The sequence below is a fragment of the Canis lupus genome, chromosome 9 (genome assembly GCF_048164855.1).
Source record: "Canis lupus baileyi chromosome 9, mCanLup2.hap1, whole genome shotgun sequence".
In the NCBI taxonomy this organism is placed as follows: Eukaryota; Metazoa; Chordata; class Mammalia; order Carnivora; family Canidae; genus Canis; species Canis lupus.
The window spans coordinates 62,441,215-62,467,700 of record NC_132846.1 but is presented as its reverse complement, the minus strand read 5'-3'; the positions used below and the strand labels follow the sequence as shown (position 1 = coordinate 62,467,700).

Genomic DNA, 26,486 nt, shown 5'->3' with positions numbered 1-26,486 from the left:
CCAATCGAGGGCTAGACTTACAGTCTAAATAACTTGGCATTTTTATTGTTTTTTCTTTCACTCTCCCTAGGTTTATTGCAGTTTCTAATTTAAGCTCACTGTGATAGCCAGAAACTAGATGACTTCATTTTCAAGAGGATTTCTCTGTGTGCACTGGCCCTGAAGCTTAGGGTCAGTGGTTTTGTGAACTACAAAAAAATATACATAATGAAACTTTCAAGCAAAAAATGTATATGGTTTTATTGGACATTTTGAATATATCTATCCCTGTGGTAAAAGATGATTATTCTCCTAGGAAACTACTTAAAAATCAAAAAATGGAAAAGATAACATTCCTAGTCTTTCTCTATACACAACATATCTATATCACCTACATTAAATGGTTTGTAAAATGTAAAATCTATGTATTTGTTATAGAATGTGGAAAGGGTCCATCTTGCTAAGAGTCGTTTATAAGATGGAAGGAAGTGTTTACCAGAGGTATACAAAATGCATAGACCTGCAGAGTCTGGAAGGATTTGTAAAGATTACTGCTCCCGGTGGTCTTGAAGGCATGGTCCCCAATCCCGGGTACTGTGAGTGCACTTCCAGGGGCACTGCCAAATGGGGAATTGGGGGGGAAGCCACCTTGCTCCATACAAAATAGCTCTGCTTTCATTTCCTCTATACATTAGGCTTTCTCATTTTATGAAGAACCACCTTTCCTACAGCTTAAAAAAAAAAAAAGTGCAAATTACTGATAGAGTCCAACTACCCAGGTGATATCCAAACACCTTTTGTAAATAGATTAATAATAAACTCACGTGTTTATTAATAATAAACACGTAGGTCTGTGTAGTTCTTGGTTTTGTTACGATCCCAATGTGCGACTATAATAAAGTGTATTTAGGAAACTGTTATTATGGAACAATGTACACAGGAGACCCAACACTGTATTTGAAATTAAAATTTTCTGAACATATTCTTTCACTCCAGGGGTGGACACAGGTAAATGCATTTGTTATTGAGTATGAAATCTGATGGCAATAGAATTACTGAAAGTCTTTGTGAAGAGGTAATTTTAGGTTTGAATATTGTGACAGCAGGTGGAGCTAGTAGTAGAAACTGTATTTCTAGGCCACTTATAGAGCAGCAAGATGTATAAAACTTACATTAATGTTTTTGCATTTCAGAGCTTTAGGAATAGCAAACTATTATGCATTGGCTTTGGAAAGTAGTTGTACTACTACAGCGTGAGAGCCAACCTGAATGAAACTTTACCCTTTTTAGAAAAGGGGTTTGCACTTGGGTATGTGTTGCCATGGAAGATTAAGACAAGTTAAAGGGCAGGGGAGTGGAGGGAACAGTGGGGATGAGTTTACATGGCTTGATATTACTTGATGACTCTTAAAATATGGACTTTAAAAAATCAGGTATATGATCCTGTGGGAAAATAGTGTAAAAGAACTTGATTACATATATGGAATTAATTGTGTTATAAGATTGTTGTCTTTTTTAAGTGGTAGTAAAAATTCTGTTGAAATCCACATTTCCTCCTAGGAAAAACTAAGAACATTTATTTGCCTTTTATCCCACAAGATTATGAAATAAAGACCTACTTTATAACTCCAAATACCAATAGGTTTTCTAAATATGTAATTTAGAAGATATTACTGATGTCCTTTGTGTGTGTGTATGAATCATGCATTGAACCATGGATTTATCCTGTTTTTTTTATCATCATTTCCCTAAATCAGATGCAATGATAAGTAAAGAACAAATATTATGCATGTATAGCTTTTTCTCTGAATTTTGTTTTCTACTGTATCATATGGATTGAGAAATAGGGGTTTCTAAAATAATGGTTTATTTTGCTGGCTAGGTGAAGAGAAAGTAACCTCCTTTTGGCATATTAGTTTTACAGAGTTATGAGATCATTTAAAACACATTTTCGTGCTTTTTGCTGAAAACTGGAAATAACATCGTCCTATTTACTTATTCAACAACAAATATGTAATGCATACCTACTATGTGCCAGGCATGCTAAACACTGGGGATAAAATTTTAAACCACATACAGAGCTTCCCTTCAGTGGTTCTCAGGTAGACATATGATCAAATCATTACTATTGGACCTAATAGATGAAAAAAATATCTGTTATGAACAGAGGGCTGTTGGGTCATAAAAAAGGGACTCAACTGGGAGAAACCAGGGAAGACTTCAAAGAAGAGGTATGCACTACTTGCATATGGATGGGGATGTAAATTTTCAGTAGGAGAGAAAGGAGAAGCCCTTCCAGGCAATGTGCCCAAAGGTATAAAAGGGTCTGTTGCCTGGGGGAAGCCTCAGGAAGTTTGCTAGAGAGGCCAGAAAGGTAGACTGGAGGAGATTGTGAAGGGTCTCCTAGGGCACCCTGAGATCAGTAAATATATTTTTCAGAAATTTCAGATAATCTAGATGCTATCTAATTGATGAGATTTTGGCATGCATGAAGGTAAAGTTAACGGATTTGATCCTGTGGGAACGTGGCATGACTAGACTTCAGTTTTATCCTCAGCAAGTGGTCTGAGTATGTTCTCCGTTCTCAGAGGTCACCAGATGAAGACAGAGCTGCATCCCTACGGATCTTCAGCTGTGATGGGAGGAAGGCTGCATATACTAGTTCCATACAACACACATTTACTGAGCACATGCCAGGCACCCTGGGAGGTGCTGGGAGGTGTGCCCTGTTGCTTAGGGATATGCAGTTGCTGCCTTGACTTTTGCTCATGGTTTGTCTCCAAAGCATCAGACAGTTGACTTGTCCACATTACACCTCTCCCCCTTGTCTTTCTCATCTCAAAATGACTCCTCAAGCCGGGACCTAGGAGTTACTCTTGGCATCTCCTTTCTGACCCACCACATCTCACCCCTCATCTATTTCAAGCAATGTCTAGAAACCTTCCACTCCTCCCTGTTCCCACTGCTGGCAGTCTAGCAACCTTATTTCTGGCCAGCAGGATCCTGACTGGTCTCACCTTTTATTTTGCTTTCTCCCTAGTCCTTTTTTGAGAAAATGGCCAGAAAGATCTTTAAAAAATTTAAATCATGCTATGTCACTTCCCAATTCTCATTTTTCATTGGCTTCCTGTTGCACCTCAAATAAAATCCAAATTATTTCCTGTGGCCCACAAGGGCCAGTGCATTCTGGCCCTGACTGCCTTGCCAACCCTGTCCTCTTATATCACTTTCCAGTCACAGTGGCCAGTTTTGTTCTCTCCCTTCCCACCAAATGGCCTTGGCATATGCTGTTTCCACTTCTGGAATGTTCTTCCTCCTTGCCTTTAGCCACTTGGTACCTTCTTATCATAGATCTTATCTTAAATATTCTCTCCACTTGGAGAGTACTCCATCAGTATCTACTCTGCAGGAGAATTCCTGTCATCCTTTTAGAACTTCCTATTTTCTCTCTTCATTCATATGCCGTGATTTATAAGTATGTGTACTTGTGCAGTTGAACCTGTATAATCACTGTCTCCCCTCCACTAGACCAGTAACTCCATTGGAACTGGAATCATGCATGTTCTCTTTTCTATTTCCAGAGCTCAACACTGTGTGGCACCTAGTGGGTCCTAAACATAGATTGACTTTTTAAGTTTCTACACCTTTAGCTACAAATAAGAAAAATGTGGGAAATAAAACTATATTTTTAGTAAAGTGTAATTGACAGAACATATTAGTTTAAGGTGTTTAACATAATGATTCAATATGTTTATGTATTGTGAAATGGTGACCCAATAAGTTGTTACCACCTGTGATCATACAGAGTTACAAAATTCTTTTTTCTCTTGATGAGAACTTTCAAGATCTATTCTCCTAGTAACCTTAAAATATGCAATACAATATTATTGACTATAGCCACCATGCTGTATGTTACATTCCCATGACCTATTTGTTTTATAACTGGAAGTTTGTACCTCTTGATCCCCTTTACCCATTTCACCCAGTCCCCTCCTCCTCCCCTCTGGTAATTACTGATCTGTTCTCTGTATCTCTTAGGCTTTGTTTTGTTTATTAATTTGTTTTGTTTTTTAGATTCCACATATAAGTGGAATCATACCTTGTCTAATTTCACTGAACATAATACCCTCCATGTCCATCCATATTGTAGAGAATGGCAAGATCTCATTCTTTTTTTTCTTAATGGCTGAATAGTATTCCACTGTGTGTATATGTGTGTGTATGTATGTATCACACGTTCTTTATCCATTTACCCACACTTGGGTTGCTGCTATGTCTTGGCTAGTATAAATAATGCTGCAGTGAATATTAGGGTACAGATACCTTTTCAATTAGTGTTTTTGTTTTCTTTGGGTAAATACCCAGAAGAGAAATTGCTGAATCATATGGTAGTTCTGTTAATTCTTTGAGGAACTGCCATACTGTTTTTCATAGTGGCTGCACCAATTTACATTCCTACCAACATTGGACAGAGGTTCCCTTAAGAAAACTATTTTCTATGTTATTTTTTTTAAACCATTGGAGCTATTTTGGGAAAGGTATACAGCTCAGTATTCCCTCACCAAAAGTGCAGGTTCTTAAAAATTAGCACGTAGTTATTGTATGATTTGGGGCTATTTTTAAAATAGTGATGCATTTTGTAATGGAAATTCTGAGTTACTAAAACGAACTGTTCTTTTTATATATTTAGGGCTCAGTTCACTAAAATGTTTAAATTCTTGGCTCTACTCTTTAAACCTACTACAAAGATCCACATTAGAATTCATTTTAATAGACATTGTAAGCACAGTATCCAACCTCATATGATCATGCTGGGCTCTTTTATTCTGAGAATCACAGGAAGAAGAGCCTGAGGCTGCAGAGTAATGGTGGGGTATACCCAAGGCTGGGGACGATGCCAGCTCTATTGTTTATGGAATATTCTCTCCACCTTTATCTCTGGTATGCAATTGGTATTGACTTTTGAGAAACTACTTCTTCACCCCGATCTCCCAGTTGCAAAAAAAACCCAAAAAACCCTGCCATAATGACATCTGGCTAGGAAAAAAGGGATCAAAGAACTATAAGGAAAGAAAAATTAGGACACCTTGTTTAATAAGTAGTTTCTGACCTGTTATGTCTTTTGGAGTCTAGAGTATTACACTTTTTTGAGGTCACCATTCCTTTATCCCCCGGAAAAGCTCAGTGAACTCCAACAATGCCTATCATTTTTTGCCAATGATTGCTGGGGTTGGGCCTATTTAGCATTTAACAAAATGTTTTTTCAACTTTATAGATCTTTAGGAATATGCACTGTTCATCAAAACTAAGATGAAATTTGTTCATGATATGTATCACTTTTTCTTAAAGAGGAAGATGGTCATTTTTGGCTAATTGTTTTTTTCTGACTTTTAGGTATATTGCTTGAGGAGTTTTTAAGTATTGTAAGAAAAAAGAAAGAAGTCCAACTCCATCGGAATGAAATAAGACACATCTTTACAGCTTTTGACAGGCACTGTAAGTATCTTTAAACTGTTTTGATATTAAAAAATTGCTATTAAGAAAAGTTGCTATGTACTCTCAGTAAATAAAATAATATGCTTGGAAGATTATTTTACTATATCCATTAGCTATTACCTAGATGTTGGTGTGAATTTTTTTCTCTATCACAATCTTAAATTCTTGACATTTGCCGTGGATAAAATAATATTTACAGTTATGTAATTGTACTTAGGATTTGTCTACATTGTAATGGGAATAGCCAAAGGACTGGCCATGTGGGGATATAGGTCATGAGCTACCTACAAAGGTGTGGGGAACCATATGGCCTTTTCCTTTGACTCCTACTCTGACCCCACATGATTGGAAAGGATTGTTTTCTCACACTGGATATAGCTAAGAGAAGTGGTTTTGAACCGCCTATGCCCCACAGATCACATACAGGTTGGGAAGACTTGTGGAGTCCAGGGTCAGCATCTTTGCAATTCTAACACCAAACAAGAAAAACAGTATTTTTGAAGAGTAAATTGTTTCAACAATTTGCATAGACTTGAAGCCTAAATGCCATTATGGCAGTGTATGTCTGCAGTCCATTCCTTGTCACTCAGAGAATCAAATAATGACCTATGGGACCATCTGGAATTGCACAGAAGGAGAGTGTTAGTAGATTCTTAAATTCTTCCAATGAAACAATCTCAGATTACCTTATATTTACTGTTCTTCTTAGAGTAATAAGGTTTCAGAGAAATAAGACTGAGATAACCGTTCACAGGGTTTATAGAAGCAAGTGAATGTTTTATATTTTGATTTCAAATAGATCGTGGGTATTTAACTTTGGAAGATTTCAAGAAAGCATTTAGGCTGGTAGCTCCCAAGTTATCAGAAAGGACTGTTCTGGACGTATTCAGGTAAGGCACAAAAATCTTTATGTATACCCACCCCTTGACTTACCATTTGCTTTTATAAGTTTTCAGTCTTAGAAAGAATACTTGTTTATGTAGATTTTTTCCTGTCTGTGCCCTTGATAGTGGAGTGCTTGTACACCAGGGAGATGTGTGTAGACGTTTATTGATAAGAATGGGAGAGGAACAAAGGAAAAGTAGAATTTGTGTGTGTGTGTGTGTGTGTGTGTGTGTGTATCAGGAAAAAAAAAGAAACTTTATTCATGTTTAACATGGATGATGTTACACATGAGTCTTGAGTTGTCTGAAGAGTGGAGGTTTCTTGATGGTGGTCCCCTCATTCATTTGCTTTCAAAGTTGTTGATAAATGCTGCAGTTCATGTATCCCTGATAGAGTAGACATAGTGGTTATATTATTTCCTTATTTAGACAAATCCTGACAATATGGGCAAGTGGCTTAAATGCAATTTCTGTTAAGCTGCAGAGTAAAGGCCATAGGGACATCATAAGCACGTGATGTGACAAGACGGCAGAGCTGAGTCTTCTCTGAGCCTTTGCATGAGCTTTTCATCATCTGTTCCCAGGTGTATCTGTTAGTGATCCCTCCTGCATCAAGAGCCAGAAAACCCAAAATCTCACGAAACTAAAAAAAAAGACAGTAGTATATTTCTCCTACATAAACACAGGCAGTCCAGGGCTGACTTGATGGCAACAAATTCATAAAAGACCTGGATTCCTTTCCTCTTACTGTGCTGGCTGCCTCAACACCAGGCATTTCCCTCTTGCTGCAAGGTGACTGCTTAGATTTTGGCCATCACATCTGGATTCTAGCTAGGACAGAGGAAAGGAAGCAGAAGCAGAAGATACTCACTTCCTCTTAAGGCTATCCATTGTTTCTACTTATACCCTAGTGACCTAAACTCGGTTTTAATGCCATGGATAGCTGCAAGAGAGAAGAGACTGGAAAAACGTTGTCTTCGCTCTGTGTAGTCATGTGCCCTTTAAGTTGCTGTTAGAGAGGAAGAAAAAAGTGGATAGTAGTAACAGATGGCAGATATTCCCATTTGGGGTAAAAATAATTTCATGAAATCTGATCAGAAGTCAGTGCTGCTCAATAGAAATGATCAAGTTATTTGAAATAAGGACTTGCTCTCACTGTCATTAATGGTGACCTTTATGATGTTCTTTTACTGTAATATTCACAAGCAAGTTGTTGAGCAAGCTATTGAAGGAGACCACAGGAGTTAAAGCCAGATGTAGACAGAATGCCATAGAACAGTATTACTTAGTTGATTCTAGAACAGCAAAACCTTTGAAATATAGTAGCATCTTTGTATACACTTTGTGATGAGATGAGTAATGAGCATCAATGTATTTCTACCTCATGGAAGGAAAGAACAGAGAATTGTTACTGCATATTTCTTTTACAAAAAGGCAAGTGCCCATAATTGCTGACCTTTATATGTTAAACAGTTTTAGTAGGTACAACCTCATAGCTCAAGTGTATTTTTGAAAAATACACTTAAATACAGCCCTTCTATATTATGCCTTGTAGTGTACAAACAATATTAATTCAGCAGCATGTGCACAATTCACCTGTAAATAAATATACCAAATGCTCACAAATCTTTTTTTTTTGCTCACAAATCTTATACTTCTTATGGTTATGGATTGAAACAGTCTGGAGATCACAGCCAAACAAGGCACTTTTGTTAATTGAACATGCCCATTTTAAACTCTCATTTTTATTATTTTTAGCACCACAGTCCCCAAATGAGAATAAATGATGCATAACACATATTAAATGAAGCTGTGAAACCAAATAAGGAGAGGAAAATAGTTCCTCTAAGTACAGATTGAAGTAGGTCAAAGATGCAGAGATGTCTGTCTTCCACAAAACTCTGTTTCAGTGGTGCCAACAGTTTTCAAGAATAAGGAAAAAAAATCAGTTGCTAAGGCTGTTAGTGATACAAAATTGCATAATGTTTCTAAGGTTAGACACTCACTTTTTGCACAGTGGGAGTTGCGTTTGACTTAATTGACCATTGGGAATGGAGTTCATTTCCCAGGTCCACAGTTACCCAGAAGAAAGTTGATAACCAAAGACACTAGAAGAAGACTGTTAGAGTGGGAGAATCCTAGAGAGACAGGGTCATCTTTGGTGTAAATGACTGAAGTTTTCATTACCTTCAATTCATTGACTGCCATAGTTTCCTAAGAAACTAATAAAATCAAGCTTGGTTTCTTTCAGAAGTAGTTGTCCATACTGCACCTTAATTTTTTTAAGCTGTACCAACTAACCACAACAATAAAACCAACCAACCAAAACAACCAACTCAAAGAGACAGATAGGGGGCATAAGACATCAAAGAATCATTTTGCTTGTAAGTTGATGGATCATTCGTTAAAGCATTCCAAGAGCTAAATGAGATATTTTTAGGTTTGTGAATTGCTGCCTAATTACTCCAGGAATGTTTACATTGTTGATTTTATCATGAATAAGAGCTATATGGTTTTAAATATATATATATTGTCAGGGTTTATAACACATCTCTAATGGGTATATATAGTATAACATTTATGATTAGCAATCATAATTTCTTGTTCTAGTTCTATAGTTACGTGGATTCACAGTTCACCTCTAGGCCTTGTGCCATAGTTTCTACTTAGTTGAACTCTGTCCTCTCATAGGGATCATAACTGCATTCCCTGGTGTCTCTCACATTTCAAAATGTTTTGCTGGGCCATTGTCCTTGAATAAGAATATATAATGGATTGAACATTAACATTTTTTAATCACTTTCCTTTTCTTTGAGAATACTGATTAATCTTATGTTGAAAGTCCTCTTAAATTGTCTGTTGGCTTCTATTTTGTTGGCTTGTTTTGCTCACCATGTCTTGTCACATATTTTCAGCAGTCTATTCTTTGTCCTGTGTTCAATGTGGATTTTCTTTTTCTCTGTTATGGTTTCCTTTTTCTTTTATATACTTCATTCTTAAGCTACATATGCTGATGTTTAATTTCCTTTTGTTATTTTGCTCTATTATTTTATGGTATCTTCCCTCAGCCTCTATTTACTTACGATTCTTGTTTTATAGATGTGTTTGCTTTATTAGGGAAAACAATGATTTTGAGATTTTATTTTTAATGAGTGATTGGGTGCTAATAACAGCTTTTTTTTCTTTTTTTTTTTTTTTAAGATTTTATTTATTTGTTCATGAGAGACAGAGAGGCAGAGACATAGGCAGAGAGAGAAGCAGGCTCTTCACAGGGAGCCCAAGGTGGGACTTGATCCCTGAACTGGGATCATGCCCTGAACCAAAGGCAGATGCTCAACCTCTGAGCCACCCAGGCATCCCTATAGCTTTTTTTTTTTCATATAAATTAAGGAAAATAAGTTTTCTTCCAAGGGAAGGGTTTTGAAGAACAAGTTACTTTCTTAAACCAAGAGACAGAAATTGGTATTAGTTTATCTTAGCTCTAAAGATATCCTAAAACGTTTAATATGTGGATTCAAAATATAAGATTCCTTCCATTATTTGAAACTTTGTTTTCTACTTAGAACTAGTAATTATAATTTGTGTGCTAAAATAACTGAAGCTATATCAGAGGTGATGTTTCATTATTCAGGAGTTAAATTCTTTCTTTGAAGATCTTTTTTTTCCCTACCTATTACAAATGGTGGAAGTTCAAGAGGTTTGAGAACTGAAGAGTACTTGTTTGTATGATATGATGAATGTGAGATGATAAGCTGTTTCTAGCACTAAAGGGTTATAAAATATCTTTCCTCTTTAATACTTACAGAACTCATAGAAAATTTTATAGTTTTTTTTTTTTTTTTTTAAACATTCTGAAATCTTCAGTGCCTCTAACAGGTAAGGTTAGAACTATTTAACCTGGCTCTCCAACATCTGGTTCCTTTTCACACCCATCTTTCATTAGCCCCAAAGTCCTGTGTTTCCCTTGGCGTAATGGTTGTTCCTTTGAACATGTGATGTGTATTTAAATTTCATTCTGTTTCCTCTGCTGGCACTGCCTTTCTTTACTTCCTACCTGCCCAGATTAGACCTGCCTTTAAGGTCCTGCTCAATAAAATTTTCTTTTTCTTTATATTGAACAATCTTGTCTCTTTTCACTAAATTTTGGTAGTATTTATGTATGTATTTTTTTTCACTTACTTCATAAACACAAATACAGTGTTCGGGATTATCTTCATAAGGTACTACAAGCTCTTTGAGTTTATGAGCTTACCTACAACTTCCACTTTTCCCAGCATGGTGCCTCATGCATGGTACTTAATAAAAATTGTTAGTTCCTTGTCACTTACTCTGTCCAGTGACAGTGAAGTTCTCACAGGTATTTATTTTTTTTCTGGTTTAATTTACTTCTTCCAAACTAGGAAAAAGTACTTTAAAATGCAGTCAGGAGCTTTAAACTACACATGGCTTTGCCTTCCATTTTTGTCTTTTTGCATGGGGTTTTCATGAATTAATCTCTAATGGCCTCTCTTTGCTTTATTTTGGGGTCGCTTGCAATTCACAATTTAGCCTCAGCTGTTTGTTATCAAGGAGCTGGCTTCGTGTTCTTTCCTGACTTTGCCCGCCATCAGCACCCTGTGGTATTTCTGGCAGGCCTTTTCTCTGCGTGGGTATATTTACTTCTCCATGCCTAGGAGCTTTCTCCATCTCATTGTAAGCACTGAGATTTGCTCTTTCCCACCACCTGTCAATTGGCAAAAAGCTCTGGGAAGCTTCTGCTTTCCAGCAATGAAATGAAATGTGGATGTGCAGAAGCCCCACTTCCTGACCTGCTGTCTGAGGTTCTGAGTGTGCAGGCAGATTGCCAGATACTAAAGTAATGTGGAAATATCGAGGCACCAAAACTCTCTTTAATCATGACTGGAGACATTTAAAGTTATATCTGATATATATGTTTTTAAGATTTTATTTATTTGAGAGAGAGGGTGAGAGCAAGAGAGAGAAAGCATGAGCAAGGAGGAGGGGTAGAGGGAAAAGGAGAAGCATACTCCCCGCTAAGCAGGGAACCTAATGCAGGACTTGATCTCAGGACCCTGGAATCATCACCTGAGCTGAAGGTGGGTGCTTAACTGACTGAGCCACCCAGGCATCCCAGTGTATCTGATATTTTTGGTGTAAGAATCTCATTCTTCATATTACATGGGGAAGGTAAAAAAACAAGGAACCTCTAACTTTCCTTTTCTGGATATTAAAAATGGGTTGATAATAAGAGCATTTTATGACTTTTTGGTGAAGATATTTTCAATGTCAGAGTTTTAGTGGAGTAGGGGTTTAGGAAGTGATAGATATTTTCTTGGCAGAAAGATCATACATGTCTCATGTCACGGCCATTATAGAGGGAAGGGTTGTCATGACCTTGGATAGAATGAACTAACAGACTCTTCTTTTACACTGATTGGAAGAGAGTCTTACAGAGCCAAGGGGCCTAAAGGAGAGTGATTTAAAACAGCATTTATTTTTCAGGGCGCCTGGGTGGCTCAGCTGGTTAAGCATCCAACTCTTGGTTTCAGCTCAGATCATGATCTCAGGGTTATGAGATCATGTTGGGCTCTGTGCTCAGTGTGGAGTCAGCTTGGGATTCTCTCTCTCTCCCTCTGCCCCTCCCTACTCTCTCTTCTCTCAAATAAGTAAATAGAATCTTTTTTTTTTTTTTTTTTTACCACTTATTTTTCAATTCATTTGCCTCTCTTTTGAAGTAATATTTCTCACTCTTCTTTAACTTTCTGGAATTCTTTTCTGCTGGTAGCACACTTGTTGCATATCATTTTCTCAGACAAGGAAAGGTTTCCTAGTCATTATTTTGTGTATCAGAATGGTTCTCTTATAAATGTAGTCATGTGACCTCAATATGAACACAGTTATTATAGTGAGTACCTACTATGATGAATATGATTATTGATCCAGAATTATCTGCATGCTTCTGTGTATAGAAAAGTATTTTTTTTTCAAATCTAGAAGTCCTATCTCATTCTTTGTATACAGATAGCTGTTACAAGCAATATCTGGTGTGTAAGTATAATGGCCAAAGAAATAGACTTCTTGAATTTTCAATTTTTATTTCACAATTTCTTTTATCTTCTTTGTTTTTATTTCACTTTTTTGTTTCAGAATTGTATTGCCAGAGTTTTCCTTTTCTGATTATCCTCTTGCATGTGGTTTCTGAATGGGCAGTATCAGTGTGTGTAAGCTATTCAAGCTGACCTCAGAATTTCATTTCTTGAGGCCCAGAGCAGTTGAGCATCTGCCTTAAGCTCAGACCCCAGGGTTCTGGGATCAAGTCCCGCATCGAGCTCCCTGCAGAGAGCCTGCTTCTCCCTCTGCCTGTGGGTCTGCCTCTCTCTGTGTGTCTCTCATGAATAAATAAATAAAATCTTAAAAAAAAATTCATTTCTTTGAGGATTTCATACAACATATTGAATAAAACTCTACTTTAAAAATCCAGCTATCGGGCAGCCCCGGTGGCGCAGCAGTTTAGCGCCGCCTGCAGCCCAGGGTGTGATTGATCCTGGAGACCCGGGATCGAGTCCCACATCAGGCTCCTTGCATGGAGCCTGCTTCTCCCTCTGCCTGTGTCTCTGCCTCTCTCTCTCTCTCTGTCTCTCATGAATAAATAAATAAAATCTTTAAAAAAAAATCCAGCTATCGAAATATATTCTAATCGTTTTAAGAAAATTCCAGTTTTTCAGAGGTTTTTTTTTTCCCCCAGAGGGTTTTTAATTGATTTTGTACTGTGAACAAAAGTAATAACCTTGCATTTGAAGAGTGTCCTTTTACCAGTATAACTTTAGAATTGGTGACGCAGGAATTGAGGCTTAGCAACTGGTGGGAAACCAGTAGAGAAGAGTGATGACCTCATTATGCAGATTTTCAAATAGAATGTGTTATTTTGGTTTCTTCCATTAAGCTAACTTAGTTCATATTATCAAGGATATATTATTTGATTGGAAGGAATATTTAATCCTTTTTAGTTAGGATGTCCAGATTTTGTAGTCCTGTTCTATGTTAAGCCCATCCATATGCAAATTCTACTCGCCTTCAAGGTCCCTCTGTTAAACTTTTCTTAGCCTGAAAGCTGGCCCTGCCCTACACCTTACCCACCACCTTGCAACCCCCAAAAGGAAATTATCTTCACCTTCTGCTTTAAATTTCTGTCGTATCTTTCCTTCTTTATACTTAGTCATAGTTATTTGTGCATATATAATCCACTATGAGTGCGAGCTTAACGTGAGTAGGCACAGCAGAGTGTTCAACACCACGCTTGGCGACAGTACAGTATAATTTTGTACGTGTTGAATATATGATTCTATTTTATGAAAATGAATGGCTTATGTAGCAAACGGGCTTTCTATTATGTGTTTTTTATTGTACTCTCAGTGCCACCCTGGCGCCCTGTGAAGGTCATGTGGAGCAGTAAGCCCCACGGCTGGGAAGCAGGAGACTTGAGTTCTAGTCCCAGTTCTTGCCACTTACCCGCCTTCCCACAAATCACCGAACCTCTGTGGCCTGCACTCTCCTCATCTCAGAAATGAGGCTGTTGTGTTATATGATCTGGCAGGCTTCTTCTCATTCCAGAACTCGCTGGTGGGGTTATCTATCATGGAGAGTGGCATGGCGGTCTTCTTTATTTTCCCTGTGTATCACAGATATTATTCAGAATCCACCACTGCATGAATACAGATGTGGTCTGTCAGTGTGACAAAGACCGCTCTCAAGAGGAAATTACTGGCTTTGACAGCTATCCAACCCTGGGTTTAGTTTTTGAGATGTCACTATAACAAGTGTTATGGCCAACGTATCCAATTCCTCATCTACATATATGGTTGAATATGCTGTTCTTGCTGTAATAGCATGAGGGCTATTTTTCTTTTAATCCAACTGTCACATAAGATACTGTTGCCACGGTTTCTTTCTTATGACCAAATGTTGCTAACCCTTTCAGTCATCCCTGAAGTTATTAATAGCCACACATCATGAATGTATTCATGCCATTTTCCTTTATAGAAAGAGGAATCAATTTCTTATGTTTTTCTTTTGCAGTAGATAGCTAACTCCTGGGTAAAATAATCTCGATAATATTATGCATCATATTAATAAAATAAGAAAAGCTTGTACTTAATAAAATAAATTGCCATTTTATATGAGATATTTAAATAAACATTATTTTAAGACATGGAAAAAAATGGGCTTAGAGTTAGGAGTTAACATTTAAGAGTTTTGGTTGTCCCCCTTACATATATCCTAAAAATCAGAATACAGAATTTCCCGTACTGGGTTTTTATCTCCGTGACACAATGACCCATGATGAGTTTGCTACCTCATGTCTAGCCATCTTGTCTATCTCCTACCAGGTGACTCTCCTCCATCAAGCTACGTTGAATATATACACACTTGCCATTTAAAGAGTATTCCAAGGACCAGCAGTATCAGCACCAGGGAGCTTATTAGCAATACCTAATCTCAGGCCCCACCCCAAACGTACAGAGTCAAACGTGTTCACTTTAATATGACCCCTGGGTGGTAGATACGCATATTAAAGTTTGAAAATCACTGGCCTGCCTTTTTGGTTACATTTTGGGTGAGGGAAATTAATATTACTTTTTAAGTATTGCTTTCTAATTGTATTTCTTAACTGCAATAGTTTTTCATTGCCTTCGGGATAGCCCCTAGATCCCTTGGCCTGGTATGCAAGGCCCCTATACACAGATACCTCATATGCCTTTTTAGCATGTCTCCTAGCATTTCCCAAATCAGAAATTCAACTCCGCCATCCTGATCTGCCTACCCTATACTGATCCTATCATTTTTAGCATTTTTGCTCATGCTGCCCTCTCTTCTCTCTTCTCAAACTCCCTCATCCACAAACCTAAATGGCATCCATTCCTCAGAGCTTAGATGAACTCTCTCTTCTGTCTAGCCTTCCCTGAACACTCTGGCCCAGAAAGTTTCTTTCCTCTTCTTAGAACTCCTATAGCACTAGCCACATTAAGGTATCTAATAATAGTAAGCACAACAACACTAGCCACTAACATTTACTGTATTTACTGCATACCAGACACCTTGTTGAATGAATCCTCATAGGACCCTCCTGGGTTAGGCCCTGTCTGTTCCTGTTTTACAGAGGAGGAAAAAGTTTGGAGAGGTCACAGGATGTGCTCAAGGGCACTGGCTGGTGAGTAATGGGTCCAAGACTCAAACTCAGGCAGATTGACTACTGAGCTTAATCCCTGTCATATTCCCTTCTTACTTCTTTTAACAGTGTAAGCATCCTGAGGGCAGGAACCATGCCTTTTATCCCCATAATACCAAGCATGAACATGAGGAAGCAAGGCATATTCACTCTGCCCAGAAATGTTCTTGGTAAACTAGTTGCATAATTAACTTTTCTCTGCGTATGGATTGGATTAGTTTAGATTGTTATACTGAGATTTCATTTGGTTATCTGTACTATACACAAAAGGAACTATTTACAAAAATGTACAAAAGGAAGCTGATGTAGCATTTTATCACATAAGACTATAGCAGGCATCCCAGTTTAGGTTGTTTTGATAGGAACCCATGTGTTAATGCATCTTGCCTTTGGAATTATAATAGTATTTTTCCAAATAAATTGTGAAAGCAAAAGACAATTTTATTTTTTTTATTTTTTTTTTTTTTAATTTTTTTATTTATTTACGATAGTCACAGAGAGAGAGAGAGGCAGAGACACAGGCAGAGGGAGAAGCAGGCTCCATGCACCGGGAGCCCGACGTGGGATTCGATCCCGGGTCTCCAGGATCGCGCCCTGGGCCAAAGGCAGGCGCCAAACCGCTGCGCCACCCAGGGATCCCCACGCAAAAGACAATTTTAAATAGACCAGTGGGATTTTGTAATTTTAACTGGATAGGGGTGCTAATATATAAATTCACAATTATTTCTTTATAAGGTAGGATTCTGCTTTGATCCACTTGGAAGACCCTCTTATCAGCGGCTGATTTTGGCACTCTGTTTATCATTTCCAGTTTGCCCACAATATCTGCTTGTCATCCCTTCTTGGTTGCAATCTCCTGTCTGAGAAAGTCAGGAAGTGTGGTAATTAAGTGCACTCTGGACTTCTTGTGGCACCTGTTAGTTCCTGTTCCTTCCCTCACCTCTGCCTACCCCAGGTCCTAAACTGACCCCAGAAGAGGCAGCATAGGTTCTAATACTGATAACCTTTACTTTTTTTTTTAACTGAAGTATAATTAGCACCCAGTGTTATGTTAGTTTCAGGTGTACAGTATAATTCAACAGTTCTGCACATTACTCAGTGCTTATCATGAAAAGCATACTCTTAATCCCCTTTATCTCTCTCATCCATCCTCCCCCCACCTCCTCTGTGGTAGCCACTAGTTTGTTTGTATTTAAGCGTCTATTGGTTTGTCTCTTTTTTCATTGTTTCTAAGTTCTATGTTAAGTGAAAACACATGGCATTTGTCTTTCTCTTGACTGACTTAGCATTGTACCCACTAGATCCATTCATGTTATTGTAGATGGCAGGAGCTCATTCTTTCTTATGTCTCAGTAATATTCCATTGTGGGTATAGCCCACATCTTCTTCATCCATCCATCTATGGAAATTGGGTTGCTTCCACATCTTGGTTATTGTAAATAACGCTGCCATAAACTTAGAGGTACGTAGATCTTTTCGAAATAGTGTTTCTGTTTTGGGGGTGTAAATACCCAATAATGGAATTATAGGTTCATATGATAATTCTATTTTTAATTTTTTGAGAAACCTCCATACTGTTTTCTGTGGGGCTGCATCAGTTTGCATTCCCACCAACAGTCCACAGGTTTTCCTTTTTCTCCACATCCTCACCAAAATCTGTTATTACTTGTGTTTTTTATTTTATCCATTCTAATGGGACTAAGGTGATGTCTCATTGTGGTTTTGATTTGCATTTCCCTGATGATGAGTGATGTTGAAGCATCTTTTCAGGTGTCTGTTGGCCATCTGGATGTCTTCTTTGGAAAAATGTCTGTTCAGATAACCTTTACTTTTCCTACCCTTTCTCCTGCTTAGCACCCATCTCTACTCCCACCCTCATCCATGGAACTTGAAATTTTGGGATCCCAGAAGTAGTTACTGGTAGCTAAACATGGCTGCTGGAGTCTTGTGTTGGACCCCGTCATCCTTTCTGCCCATAGTGTATCTGCATCTCTCACCTCAACTTTATTTATTTATTTATTTATTTATTTATTTATTTATTTATTTATTTATTTAAATTATTTTATTTATTTACTCATGAGAGAAAAAAAGGGAGAGAGAGGCAGAGACACAGGCAGAGGGGGAAAAACAGGCTCCATGCAGGGAGCCTGATGCAGGACCTGATCCCAGGTCTCCAGGATCACGCTCTGGACTGAAGGCGGCGCTAAACCCCTGGCCACCCGGGCCGCCCCACCTCAACTCTTTTAGGTTGCAACTAAGCCCCGGGAATAAACGTTTACATCTGTTTCCCCTCATTTTCTTCACTTGTAATCCAGCCTCAGGCAGAGCCTCTGTCCAAGGTTTGGTTCTGACCTGCCCACAGCACATGCTCTCAAGTGGCCTTGGTAGTTGGACCTGCTCCTTGCCAATCTGACCTAAAGCGAGCTGACCATTTGCCGCCTTTCTCCAGTGTGTCTACCTCCTCCCCAGAACACACATACCACAAAAATTTCACTCTCCCTCTCCCATCAAGTGTAATGTCTGAAAGATTTGTGAACTCGTGTGTCTACCTTCCTGAATCCCATTACTTAGATCCCTTGTATCCCATATTGGACCACATTCTCAGTTCAGGCAGAAACTGCTGTGTCTACTTGATAAAAGTGTTTGGACTACCTGAATCCATCTTCTGTACATAGTTCCCCAGCTCTGATCCTATGTAATTCCAGAATGCTTTCCTTATGCTCAGGTTTAGGATAGCTGTCACTCAAGTCACGTCATACCCTTATTGCCATCTGGGAGAACTTTCTCTCATCTATCTTTGATTTCCTCTTTCAGGGACAGCAAATTGTTGGCATGAGTGCCATCAGCATCTTTTCCTGTACCTATAGCTTGCATGCCTCTGAGGGGCTTCAGAATTCTCAGCATCACACCCCAAGCCAGTTCATTAGCATTGTCACACATGATCAGATCGACTTGTTGTCTGTCATCGTTGTACCAAACCTTTCCCTCTGCTCTGCATGTGAGCTTGCCTTCTGCTTCAAGGACAGGGTCCTGGCTTCTGCCCGGATTTTCTTTGCTGCTTCCTCTTCACCCCCAAAAGTTCTCAATTTTCTTTCAATTCTAGTTGTAAGGAACAGGATCTATTATTTTTTTCTTCCTCTCTTTTGTTCTGATATCATCCTCTCCTTGTTTTCTGATCTAAGACCTTTCTCTGTCAGCCATTTCCTCTCCTGTTTATAACTTCCATCACTGTCTACAGACATACCTAATCCTCCAGCCTAGAAAACTGCTCTCCCAACCCAAGTCCCTCCAGGTAGCCCCCCCATTCTTTTTCTCAGGTTTCATTCTTGTCACCTTCTCCAGGTGTTGAACACCCCACCCGGGAGCTCTGTCCTTGATGCTCACACCCCTTCCCCCAACTTTCCTAGCATTGTATCATTCAGTGCCACTGATGGCAGTTCCCTGCTAGTGTAATCTTACTGAATCCATGCAGTGATCCTACGCATTAGCTTTTTGTTACTCATACCCACTCTACAGGTAAAGCTGAGCTCCTCTATTGCTAATTTCAAGCCACAGTAGATGTAATTCTCAATTACTGTATCCTTTGGTTAAAGAAGAAAACTGACGTAGAAAACCGACAAATAATAAAAACATTTTATTTGATGACAGTCACACTGACCTTGTTAATGGTCATGTGTCTTTCTTACACCTCAAAATTGTATCTTTTGATTTAAGAATACCACTGCCTAATAATGGTAGACTGAGTTTACGGTTAAAATAAAACATCTGAACACCTTTAGCATTAAGTATCATTCAGAAGTTATGTTAAAGAACCGATGTGGAAACAAAATTAAAGTTAAAAAATATATTTCTCAACCCAAGTCAATGTTATTTTTAAGATTTCTTGTAATCCATTCATGACTTTGAATAGAAATCTTCTCTGCTTTGGAGATGGCATATTGAGTGAGGCTCAACCCAGGGATAGTAGAGGGCAGTAGAAGAGGCACACTGTTATTCCCTTTTTGCAGAAACCTAACTGTGTTTGATGGAGAGGTGTTCAATGAATATATGAATGAATGAATAAATAAAAGGACAGGAATAGAATGAAGCTGATCAAAGTTTATATCTTCAAATTATGTGTTAAATTGAGTAGAGCATCTGCTGGTTCTTCATTTTATCTGGGATTATTACAGATTGTCTTCTTTACAGGACTTTCAATTGCAGATTTAGATGCAGAGGGCTTAAAAAATATGAATTTGACTACACATTTGTATAGAGATTTAAACTGCTATCATCAGAAAATTATTACAGTAGTTTTAAACTCTATCAGAAAGCTTTTAATGGAACGCTGCCATCATAGTCAAATTCATTTAATTGGTTGGAACCTTCTTTTTCTTTCTCTCTTGTACATTGCCTAGTAGAATAATAGATAAGTTTTTGTAGTGACTAAATTTGTTATAATGTTGGTGCCATTCATTCTACAGGTTACAAGTTGGTCATGACAACAAGTGGCTGGATGTACTTTTCATGGACAACTTATATTCACAAATTGGTGGTTTTGGAGAAATCCTCAGACTTAGTTCTTCAGGGCTATTTCTTTTTACTGACTGATTCATTGTACAGAGATGAGATTTGAACTGTTAAATGCTCAGTTGTGCTGTGTGTATGTTTCCTGGCACCCATGGCTAGATGTGTTTCAGTTAAACAAGAAGGAAAGATAAATGATGGTATGTACTTGCATGTCAGATGGCAGCATCCATCTTTGAGTCAGGAATCTTGGTGGAAAACTCAAAAGTCTTTATTTTATTTTATTATTTTTTAACAATTTTATTATTTTTTTTTTATTCATGAGAGACAGAGAGAGGCAGAGACCTAGGCAGAGGGAGAAGCAGGCTCCATGCAGGGAGCCCGATGTGGGACTCGATCCTGGGTGTCCAGGATCAGACCCTGGGCTGAATGAAGGCAGGTGCTAAAGCGCTGAGCCACCCAGGGATCCCATCTCAAAAGTCTTTAAATGTGAAATTACCTCCTCAATCATTTTTATTCCTAATTAAATTAATGTTTGATATTAACACAATAGGCTTGTGTGGTATTCAGTACCATTTTGTGTTCTTTCTCTTTTAGTTTCTGATTTTCATTGTAATTCTTAGTCTTTGTTTTTTGGGGGCAAGCTTATGGTTTAATAAATCAAATTAGCTTTCGTGGGTAGATTTAGTTTTCTCTAATGACTTCCTAACCAAAGTATACCTTCTTATGTGAACAAGCCAAAGTGTATTACTATTTATTTGACTGACAAGGAAAGGCATTTCTGATTTTATTTAGTAGCTGAAGTAAATTACCACAAATTAAATGTGAAATAAATGTATGGTCCTCTCTTAATGAACCAAGCCGGTTGAGAGACAAACAAAACTTGCAGTAGATCTCTTTAACCAGTTGGTGGTGCTAAAAACTCTGATAAGAAACTAATTGAAAAGAGGAGGTTAAGCCAGAGCCTTGCTTGATAAATGTCATTTTATTAGTTTTTGAAAAATTAGTATCAAAAATATATGCCCAGATTATTACATCTTCTCAGCTTAGGAACCAAACCAAATCTCTTCACTAGGCAGCAGAGTACATTCCTAGTAAACTCCTGTAAAGATCTCATTGGCTCCCATAGTGTTCACATATTGGAAATTACATGGTTGTGTAACGTCTGGCTCCATCCTGGAAATAGCCTTTAGCCTGTCGTCTGGGGAATTGAAGTCTGGGTGATAATGTATGCTAGAGTAGTGGACCTGGTTCAATTTATGATCTGAATTTAGATTTAAGAAATACTGTGTAGTAGTATTTTTTACATATTTATTTATTTGAGAGAGAGAACGTATGCACGCATGCAAGAGCACGGGGAGGAGTAAAGGGAGAGATAGACAAGCAGATTCTGCACTGAGCGCAGAGCCCAGCGTGTGGGGCTCAATCCCAGGACCCTGAGATCATGACCTGAGCTGAAACCACGAGTCAGACACTTAACTAGCTGAGCCACCCAGGCACCCCTGATTACTACTGTTTTTACCATTAGTGTGCTTTTTAAGGGCTAGGTTTGCTAACTCTTTTTTAAAAAGAAGATGTGGTTTATGTATACAATGGAATATTACTCAGCTATTAGAAATGACAAATACCCACCATTTGCTTCAACGTGGATGGAACTGGAGGGTATTATGCTGAGTGAAGTAAGTCAGTCGGAGAAGGACAAACATTATATGTTCTCATTCATTTGGGGAATATAAATAATAGTGAAAGGGAAAATAAGGGAAGGGAGAAGAAATGTGTGGGAAATATCAGAAAGGGAGACAGAACGTAAAGACTGCTAACTCTGGGAAACGAACTAGGGGTGGTAGAAGGGGAGGGGGGCGGGGGGTGGGAGTGAATGGGTGACGGGCACTGGGTGTTATTCTGTATGTTAGTAAATTGAACACCAATAAAAAAAATAAAAATAAAAAAAATAAAAATAAATTTTTTAGATTTTTTAAAATTTTTATTTATTTATGATAGTCACACAGAGAGAGAGAGAGAGGCAGAGACACAGGCAGAGGGAAAAGCAGGCTCCATGCACCGGGAGCCTGACGTGGGATTCGATCCCGGGTCTCTAGGATCTCACCCTGGGCCAAAGGCAGGCGCTAAACCGCTGCGCCACCCAGGGATCCCTGTTTAACTCTTTTTAACCCCTTAATTTTTTAGTGCCAAAGAAGCCCAGTAGAGCAATAGTCTGTTTCTTGACTGTGTCTTGAGATTCAGTCAGAAGCACAGAAAGGCCTTGGGGTCAGGGAGAGTGATTGTAATTTTGCTATACATTTCATAATTGTCATCCTGTAGTCACTTACAGGACTACAGCTCAGCTTTCCCAGCTTGTAAACACGGATAATAACATCTTTTCCCCAGAGTTGGCATAAGCATTAACTGAGATAAGGAGTGCTCCTTGGGTGTCATTTCCCTTGCTACTATCATTGGAGGCAGAGGCTGGGACTGAGTCCTTTTGAGCCTCTGCTCTACCCCCAGACTTAGTCAAGCCTGAGGACGGGAGGTCCTCTTTATGTCTGATTATGCCTCATGCTTTGCTAATGAAAATATATTTCTAGGTTGTGAAGTTCCATGAGGATTTTGTAGACTCGCAAACTCACAGAAGAGATATTCAGATAGTTTATCTGGTCTTCAGATACTTGCCTCTATATCCTCGTGATATTTATCTGTAGGTCGGTCTGCTTAAACATTGAAGACTGAGGAAGGCAATAAAAGATTGCTAAAAGGTGTAGCAAAGGTGTGCCTCAGAGTTGGCTTACCTGTTCATGTATTTGTTTCACAAACTCTTACTGAGCATTACTGTTACAAAGATGAACCCCAGAAGACAGCTGTAGACTTCAAGAAGCAGGATGCTTCCTGCTTGGCAGGAACTGATAGGCAGCCCTTATCTATATAACAGGAAGATTATTTAAATTTAAGTATTCTTTATAATGTTACAAAAATCAGTTATAGGATTGTAAAATTTCTAAAACTTTTTAAAACTCTGGTGATGAAATTTGTTAATTTTTCCACAGCATAATATGTGTTTGGAAGGTTGACACCGGTTGGCAGATGCTTCACTATGATGATAAAGTCATAAAACACAATTAATAATATGGCTGTCAATATATATATATATATATATATATATATATATATATATATATATATATTTTTTTTTAGGAATGGCAGAGCTGACATCTTTGGTTAGATCTCCTTGATTTGGATCTTTAAGATACAGACAGAATCGTGGCCTCGGATGACAGTAGAGGCTTCAGAAATCACATACACCATCTCTCTCCTAGCTGAGAAAATGGAGGTCAATGAACTTAACAGCTTCCTCAAGGTTACACAGACCTGGATCAAAACTCAGGTCTCCTGACTCCCAGTTCAACGCCAGCACATTATTTAGCTGCCCTAACATCTACACGAGAAGCCATTTTCCGTGGAAACAAAAGCAGGTGTGTGTTTGTTCAGCCTCTCTAAGCTTCCCTACGAAACCCAGAGCATCATCTCTACCCAATTATCAGAATGAAAACTTTGTATCCAAGACAGTTAATTAAGATGCTCCCACATACATTTCGGAGCAGAGCTGAGGGGAGGGGCAGAGAGGCACCCAGCACACGGTTCTCAGAGCACACAGGTGCCCATGTCTGCTACCCCTACTGAAGCACCCCTACCGAGGCAGACCAGGTTTTCCTTTGCAGGCTGCCTCGCCTGCTCTGCTTCTCGTCTCTTGCTAGATGAATGACATCCTATGCCGCAGGTGTATTAGTAATTTCTGAGTTTGTTCCCCACTAAAAATGACCTCATTGTTTTTGTGCTTCTTTTCCATACTTATACAGTAACAGGAAAATAAACCAGCTCTGAGTACAGCCCACAGCAGAAATCTTGTGCTCTTTATGCAAGTTTGATTTATAGACGTGTACTGCAGAGCGGAGTGACTATGAAACATTCATCTTCCCATTGCTAGTTGCCATGGAAATCAAGTACACAGAGCAGTGTCATTCCAGTCCTGGTGATGCCTGCAGTAGTTTATCCCTTTGTTGTTCTTGTTTCTTAAGCAACTGCCTCGCATTCTTTCATCATTACAATTAATCATGCACACAAGTTTTTATCTTTCATCTCAAATAGAAAGTACTAAAAATGTCTGACAAAAATAGGGAGAATTTAAATATTCTTGTGGCTTTAAATATGCATTTGTGATTTTCCCCCTCAGTCCCATTGGAAAATAGGTCATGTAGAAAAAAAAAAGCACATATTAATGTACAGAAATTTCAATCAAGAGAGCAATAGAGAAATCTGAGCAAAAAGCAATGCTACGCTCAGGAAATCTTAAGGAGCTTCAGACTCTCAGGCCTCCCAGTGCTTGGAATGAAATAAGTCTGCATTTTGGGTAATGCCAACCAAAAACAGCCCCTGAGCTATATATTATCAACTCTCTTTTTGTTTTGTTAGTCTCCTTATGGATTTGAACAACCTGAATATTTGCTGGATAGGTTACAGTCAATTTTAAAGAGTAGGGAGGCTTCTTTCTTTAAAGACTAATAAAGTTCAAGATTTTTTTTTCAGAGTAGGTAAAAGGAATTCTGTTTAATCTTCCTTATTTTTTGTCTCAGTGTCACCTAGCTTAGTTCATAGTACATACCAAGCCAACAATAAGTGTTTACCAATTATCTGCCTTCTTTTAATGGACTTCTGGCCAGGTCTGTTGGTTAAGAGCATGTTTGGAATAACTGCTTCTTTGCTTATTGGTTGGGAGACCTTTGAGAAATATTTCAGTTTAGCTTGGTTCTTTTATCTGTAAAGTGACCAGCTATAAAATTAGGATAATAAGATGTAGAAAGGGTTGATTCATGCAAAACACCTAGCTCTATGCCTGACACAATACGAATGGTCAGGCAGGGAGACCATGGTAGTGGTGGTGATGGCTGTACCTAGGATTACTGCTCTTACTACTTACTATGACTACTCTAGGCCCGAGCTGAGCTCTAACCCAGGAAGTGAGACTTCCTTCATCTACCCTTGATTTCAGCTCCAAAGCCCAGGACTCTGTCTTTAGGGTCCAAGTTCACAGGTGATTGCCATTGCTTTCACTTGGGCTGCACGGACTCACTTCATCTTAACACTTTGGATTTTGGTCAAGACATATTGACAGTGGCCCTTTTATCTACAAATTGGGAAGAGAAGGCTATCCTCAGAGTTGCACATTTCTGTGACCTCATTTGTTCTAAAGGGCTCTGTTGGGATGCATAAGGAGGAAGTGGGCTGCCTGCTTCTGTGTTGCTTAGGGGAAGGTTCTAGTGCTTGTCTAGAGCGCCCAAAATACTCTGTGACCTGCACATCTCTACCCCAGTGCTCCCGTGGTGCTCTGTGTTGGCTGCAACCCTCCTTTGGCCCTCTGGAATTGAAGTTTTCTGAACTGGTGGCAGACGCATTCTTTGTTGAAATTCACTCTCCTTGGCAGTCTTCCAGGGCACACGGCAATGCCTATTTATTTGATTTAGCTTTTGTTTGGTTAGCCTTATATTTGGTCTGTTTTGCTTTGTGCAGTTCTTTTTCTCTTCAAATTTCCATGTTTCGATTCCTTGGACCTCATTTCTATTTATTTTGCTAGCTGGCTTCATAACATTGCTAAAAATCATTTGCTTTAAGCTATCACAAAATGAGTAGTCTTAGATTAATTTGTCTTTTCTCCCCCAAGCCTGATCTATAACATGTGAAGTAGGTGTACTTTCGTTAATGATTAAAACAAAATAGCCTTTATGGTTTCCCCTTTGCCACTTCCTAACAATACTATCCCATGGTGACCCAGGTTCTCTTTATTTAGCTCATGGTTATTTCCTGTCCCCTGGTCGGTAGGTTCGTATCAATGCTAAAGAAGAGATTGTAGTGTAACTTTTCTGAATTCTTGTGTTCTACCTCAAGGTCAGGGTGCTCTTCCTGCTTCTCCCTACAAGTTAAAAGCTCTAAAAGTCAGACTCTCATGTCTTCCAAGTGAAGCTCTCAACACTCAAAGTGACATGAGTACTCAGTAGACCTCTATATTTTTGTGACTGCATTGGACACAGTTTGTATAACTTTCAAATGACTGAAATTTAGACCCTCTGTGGATTCTTGGTAACGTTTCCAAATCCTCCCTGGATGCCTGACCGTATGTATGGTCCTCACCTTATACTTGGTGTGGAATGTGCAATCCTGTCTTTTTCTTGCCCAGAGTCACTTGAGAAGATGTCTCTGCCCTGTGCACATTTGTCCTCGGGCTTATATCTTTTCCTGTTTGGGGGAAATAACTATGTGTTAGCACCTTCTGCACTGCAGACACTAGGAATATATGAAAGAAAACAAGACAAATCCTACCCTGCCCTCCAGGAGCTAATAGTCCAATT

At 38.7% G+C, this 26,486-nt stretch overlaps 1 protein-coding gene across 19 annotated transcripts in view; it reads left to right on the top strand.

Annotated features, from left to right (window-relative positions):
• EFCAB11 (EF-hand calcium binding domain 11) overlaps window positions 1-26,486 on the top strand; it is a 144,836-nt gene that overhangs the window by 15,622 nt on the left and 102,728 nt on the right. For 14 of the 19 annotated variants that reach the window (XR_012037081.1, XR_012037074.1, XR_012037082.1 and 11 more), the window contains exons 4-5: window positions 5,374-5,475; window positions 6,275-6,365. Coding sequence is in view for 8 of the 19 variants with exons in the window: in XM_072839651.1 (XP_072695752.1) it covers window positions 5,374-5,475; window positions 6,275-6,365 (193 nt within the window). In the remaining 11 variants the exon portion in view is untranslated. Of the gene's footprint in view, window positions 1-5,373; window positions 5,476-6,274; window positions 6,366-23,280; window positions 23,973-26,486 lie in introns of those variants that run through there. The other 5 variants (XR_012037078.1, XR_012037079.1, XR_012037077.1 and 2 more) reach the window with 2 other exon arrangements.